Source organism: Buceros rhinoceros, unplaced genomic scaffold (genome assembly GCF_000710305.1).
Source record: "Buceros rhinoceros silvestris isolate BGI_N320 unplaced genomic scaffold, ASM71030v1 scaffold11292, whole genome shotgun sequence".
Lineage (NCBI taxonomy): Eukaryota > Metazoa > Chordata > Aves > Bucerotiformes > Bucerotidae > Buceros > Buceros rhinoceros.
In genome coordinates, this window is record NW_010400708.1 from 82,699 (window position 1) to 88,848 (window position 6,150).

The window sequence follows — 6,150 nt, forward strand, 5'->3', positions numbered from 1 at the left end:
AGGAATTATGATGCGAAGTCTAAACACTTACATACTTGTTCTGTTTCCTCCTTCCCTAAACACTTTAACTCCTCATGGAGAGTTACCATGGGAAACAACCAAGTATCAAAAAAAGCCTGACCATCAACCTTCAGCTCTGGTTCAGTCACATTTCAAGGGTGCATTTCGCTTACTCTTGCCCAGAAGGCAAAAGTTTTTAAAAAATGAAGTTAAGAAGTACTGAAAACGTATCAACACTGCAACACTTCAGCATCACAGCACATTAACTGGCTGTTGTCTAGATCTTCGCAGGGGCAATCGATATTTTAATCGGAATGTAGAGCTTTTCCATCATTTCTGTGTTGGAGTTATCTGATTCTCTCAACTTATTTACTTTTACATGTCACATAACAATAAATGTAATTTTGCTTGATATTAACTCTTTTATGCAGAACGTTCATATCTTGGGGATAAAAGACACTGCATAAATGTTAGGTATTATTATTTGTAGTCATTTATTGGGAACATTATTAATAAACATATTTCCTGAAAAGCACTGAGGTTAAATGATTTTAAACATCATTAGCATATTTTAAGTGCACTAAAGCTCATATCCAATAGTTATTGAAGCCAATGGAAGGATTATTACTCTCTTCAATGGCCTTTGGTCATTTCGCGAAGAAAAAACGCATAGTGAATATGAGTGGTAATTTGGCTTACGCTTAAATAAAACTAGAGCACACACAACTAAGGCCAGATTTGTGCACTGCAAGCTGAGCGAACTCAGTGCAGTGTATCACCTGCATTTGAGACACAAAGTATAACATTAATGCTTTTATTTTATTTCCTCAGCAAATTCAGGGCTCTCGTGAGAAGCAGAGTGTTCTTGGCAAGCCTGGATACCAACAAGACAAACAAAAAATCCAGTCATAATTTCTTGCTTGCTCTTTTTTCTTCCAGATTGGGGATAATTTCTATCTTCATGTTCTGGATAATTGGCTGATTTCTTAAAGGAAACCTCTGTACATCCTATTTTCTGAACTGCATGTTGAATCACTATCAAGGAAATGAAGCTTTTTCTGAGTATTCCAAGGTATAAATTATACATCTGGTTTGTGACTTGCCCCTCATTCTAGGCTCTTGCTAATTCAGGAAATGTACATCTTCCTACATTTGCTTCTATTGCTTTCATAAAAGATCTGTAATAGAATCCTATTGGAAGACTAATTTTCTAGCTACCTATTACATTATAGTTCTACAAAGAAAAGAACTAACATGCTCAAACTTATAGGTCTAATTTACAAGGGTTTTGTGTAAAATTGTGTGAAACTTGAGGTTTCATAATTCATTCACTTTCTCATGCTTCGTAGTTAAATCAACCTCCACGGATTAGAAGCTGAGATCTTTATTATGCTAAGCTTGAATAGCATGGAGGGGCTTTACCTGAAAAAGATTAATGATTTAACATTCACCAAAGGTTCCCCAATGGAAATGCTGCCCATTGGGTTCTCCTTATCCAGTTGAACTCTTCAGAGCCAATTCCCTTGAAAAGTAACAAAAGTACTCCCACTGTTTTGTCTAAAATACTCATCTCTGAAACTCTTTAAAAGGTATCAGCAATTCAGTAGTAAAATTACAGCTTCTCTCAGGAAAACTGGACATTGCTTTCTCAATGTCCGTTCTCATAACACTGCCAGATCTTTTCCGATTGCTTCTGCAAAATCAAGGATTAGCAGGTTGCACAGAGTTTGAAGGCAAGACCTGCAACCCACTTGCACTAAGGGGTGACACAGGCCTCCTCCCTGACCTCCTCAAAACAACACTGGATGCCATCACGTTGTCAAAGGTGTTGTTTCCCCACGAGACAATTTTATTTTTTAATAAGCATGTACAAATATATATGCCCACGGAAATAAATACCCCTTTTCATGTATCTGTACACATAAATATACTACAAAGAATCAACGTAAAAACACACACTTGTCCAAAACTATAATGATCACCTACATTTTGTTTTTGACAGAGGGATAGAAAGAAAGGTGCTCTAACAGCCAGAGCAAAGAGGCAGATACTCCATACGTCCTGAGATATGCAATGGCAGTCAGCTCCATGCGAAAACTTGGGCTCCTTTTTTTGACCAAGTTTTAACATTCCCAACTTGGGGCGATCTCAAAACAGCTGCCAGCTGTTCAGTCTTTAAAACATCACCATGGTGATCACCATGGTGGTATTCTCCACCCCGACACTCCCTTCTCTGGGTTACTGTTGAAGCAAATGAGGAAGGAATGATAAACAAACAAGGACACTAGGTCCGGGAATAAGTGGAAAAGAGGCATTTTCTATTTCCTGCGACCTGATACTCCCAATTTCCTCATTGTCACTGTAGTTGCCGTCTCATCTAATCCCCAGATCTTTCAGACAGGTACCAGCCACCCCTTGACCTGGAGCTCATTAGTACAACTAGTCAAGCTGAGGATGTGGACGTCGTGCCCACCACAGGCCACAACAGTTGATTTTGCTGGGCAGTGTTTTACCTCATTCTGCTCCCACTGAGAGCATCCAGAAGAGACAAGATGGTTGCAGCTTGTTGTGTGCTCCGGGCCCTGACTCTCACCCATACAGAAACACCTGTTCATCTCAAAATGCAAAAGAATTAAAACTAAACATGCACCACATTTGTTCTCACCTCACGGCCGCTTCATTTTGGTTTAGAATAACGTGAACAAAGCCCTGACCTTAGTTTTGCACTATCTTAAGAACACAAGTCACTATATATCCACTAAGAGTTAGATCCAGCTTTCATTAGATCCTAGGAAACCGTACTGGGGACATTGGGGGTTCTCTCTCAGCAACGCAGAACGTGCAGGAAGTACCAGTCTGTCACTTTCTCCTTTGTTTTTTCCCCTAGTGCAATGTGTAGACAAGACCTAGCTTTCCTATTCAGCCTTGCTTCTCTTTATTTTGCAATTTTAAGATAGATGTAACTATTTTTTTCCTGCAATTTCCTCTTAATTTTTATATTTCACAATATACAATTACAACGTGTTCTTTGGATAGTAATACATTATGTTTTGCTCAGTCCCACAGATCGGACAAACCTCTGTCACGCAGTGAAAAGCATTTCAGAAAAAATATTGCTCAGGATAAAATAGCAAAATAATTGCTATAGTATCACCAAGATAATTTTTTGCTTTTCAGCTTTTCAGTTTTCGACAAAACATGTGCTCTGTGTATGCTTGGTGCAAATACGTGCACACTAAACAGATGTAAAACCATTCTTATTGTGAACAGAGTGTTTTTAGTTCCTGACATGAAATTTTGCAGTGATTTGCATGTTGGTCTCCCTACTGAAATCCAAATGACCACTTCCATGAACAAAAACATTTGCATGACCTGCAGAAGTCTCAACAAAAACAGTTGTTTTTGTAACAGTAACAACAGTAAGTTATTGTTTTTTGTAATAATTATTGCTTTTGTAATAATAATAGCAGTAAGTTATTATTCCAATAAATAAAGTTATTAAGATCTGGTCCAACGCAGTGATTAGATTTTTATAAAAAGAGAAGAAAAAGAACCCACAAACAAACTGTCCTAGGGCAGAGCCTTCTTTGGCGGAATAAATCTCTGTCATGGATGAGTGAAATGCACCTCATTCAAAACAGAAAAGCAGCAATATGTTTTAATGAGGAAAAATAATAATTTCACAGAGTTCAATAAGTTGGATGGAATTTAACGCAGTTTAACAGTGGTTTGACAAAATTCAGTAAGTTTGATGGAAAGGATCACCTTATTAATTACTGCATAGAAGAAACAGAGAGAAGAAAATTGAGTTAGCATCAAGTGAGAATGACTCACGCAGAGCCCAGAGATGTGAAGAGTAAGAAGGACCGTCCTGTAGAGTCACGAGGTTCAGAGAGGACGCCCTGGCTTTCTAAACTCCTTTTGAACCCTAAGTGCAGGGGGATCCAATCTTCCTTTCAGACCTGTTTAACAGTATACGTCTAATAGAATTATCCATACTATTTACAATAACACTGAGTAGCTACATGGATTAGTGATGTTTGATAGTATGAATTCAGCACGCTATCCCCAGCATCTGTCACAGGTAAGGGATCTCTCCGCCTTGGGTAAAGAGGAATCTCTTAGTCCCAGGTAAGGAATCTCTACTCTGGAGAGGTGTCCCTGCCCAAGGGCAGAGTTACCTGGCATGCAGTTCAGCTGCAGTTGAGGAAGAGCTCAAATTGGGCCGATCCTGATGGTAATATTCATAGGGTGAAGTAAGTGGCTGCTACTCAATATCACAGACAAGACAGTTGTCTTCATTTTAGCTCTGATATCTTGTTCGGTACTTCAGTTATCTTGCACTTTGCACTTTTGGGTTTCAAAATGACCTTTCAAAACATTTTTCAGGACATCTTCATTCCCTTTTATCTGAGCCAGGAGTTTCCAGCTCACAAATTTAACCCAAGGCCATGAGGTCTGTTGCTCCTTAACCTGAACCAACTACAATTAGGAGTCAAGGCTATCTGTCACACTCTCCCAGTCTACAATTATTAGACACCATTTGACAATAATGCCAGTCTTTCCTCTTCCTTTTTGGGTGATTTTCAAAGAGCCCTCAATCTCCCTACAGCTGCTAACAACGTAAAATGGAAAGATGAAGTGGTGGCCTTTCAGTGGATGTCACCGATTGGGAGGAGAAAGGGATATGGAAATTTACATTCTGATAAATTCTTTAGGGAATGTCTTACTGAAAATCAAAGCAGCAGAAATCATAAAGGGAGACATCCCTTGGTGATGAAAATCTCAGGCAGCAAAGCTCTTTAGAGAGAATAAGACTCATCCTAAGTCCTTTTCATACCCTTGTTATGCTCCCCAAAGATTCAGACAGTCTCCCAAAAGACTTCTTTGGATGGTTATGATTGCACAAGAAAGCTTATGGACTCATTTTTTATAGACAGGACATTGGTTTTAACAACTCAGATATATTTTCTTCTTAAAAGGACTAAGCACTAGCTTTGTAGGTACGAACCCACTTGTAGCGGTATCAGCTGTACACACTTCTATGCAGGACTTTGCTGTGTGTTTAGAGGAAGAAATCTAGAACTGTACTGTCACCAAAATTCCCGATTCTGTCAATGCTAGCATGCAGTGCTGGGCAGAGCATCCAGTTTGCTCTGCTGCCACGTGCTGATCCGGGTAACTAGTGTATTCAAGTACCAGGGCAGATGCGCTACTTCCGTTTCTTACAGCTTTAACTGTATTTGTAAAATGCACTCAGGTAAAAGACGTTCTGAAAATGTAAAGCATAACAATGGAATTTACCTTGTAGGGTTCCCCAAAGAGGTTAAAACCTGAAGCAAAGAGGTCTTCATCTTGCTGGACTTCCTGGTTTCTTCTCTCCCATTCTTTCCGCTTAAGTGCACTCCGGTCCTGCTCATAGTGACTGCAGAAGACAAAGACAAAAAAAGGCAACACATTATTTTCCACATAATTCGGTTACATGTTCACTACTATCAGTAAGAGCAGCAAAACATCAGAAACAATGCAACTCCGGAGGACAATTCTGAAAGAAAGAAGTGGTCACTGAATAATTTTCCCAAATGTAAACTTGGAATCATTATACTACGTGAAATTGGGCAGTAGGACAGTCCAGACACGTCTAAAATGAAAACAGACTAAAATTTTCTTTTCAAATCAACAGAGCATGATGCATTTTGACACATTTGTATGAAGTCTCTAAAATACACGCACACGCACACACATGCCCACAAAGAATGTGTCTGCACAGAGAAAGCAAATGTGAAGTCAATGAAGCACAGCAACATCTTCAAATCCATTTAACTGTGTAACACTTGTCTCTATCCATCCCAGTGCCCCAGTTCAGCCTCGTGTGGTTTAGACCACCTAATTCCGTCCCACGTACTTGTTAAAATTTAGGTACGGCTTCATTGTGGGTGTCAAGGGAGTTTATAAAAGTGGTTTTGTAGCAGGCTCCTGAAAGAGACCTTAGGATAGTTGATTCCAGTATCAGATGATTCTACACACAAACAAACAGAGAAGGATCTAGTGTCTCCGTGTTACACAGGCGAGTGGCACTTATCTGTATGTCAGCTTGCTTTGTGCACCTGCCAGCCCTAGATGACAAGCTGAGAGACCACATTCACTTCT

The 6,150-nt window shown here is 39.5% G+C and overlaps 1 protein-coding gene across 1 annotated transcript in view; it reads right to left on the bottom strand.

Annotated features, from left to right (window-relative positions):
* Positions 1-5,931, bottom strand: part of LOC104489784 (AF4/FMR2 family member 2-like) — a gene marked incomplete at its 3' end in the record, with an annotated part of 9,046 nt that extends 3,115 nt beyond the window's left edge. Inside the window, exons 1-2 of the mRNA XM_010131986.1 lie at positions 5,906-5,931; positions 5,305-5,425 (exon numbers count right to left, since the gene is read on the bottom strand). Coding sequence (XP_010130288.1) covers positions 5,305-5,425; positions 5,906-5,931 — 147 coding nt within the window. The remainder of the gene's footprint in view (positions 1-5,304; positions 5,426-5,905) is intronic.
* Between the last annotated feature and the right edge of the window lie 219 nt (positions 5,932-6,150).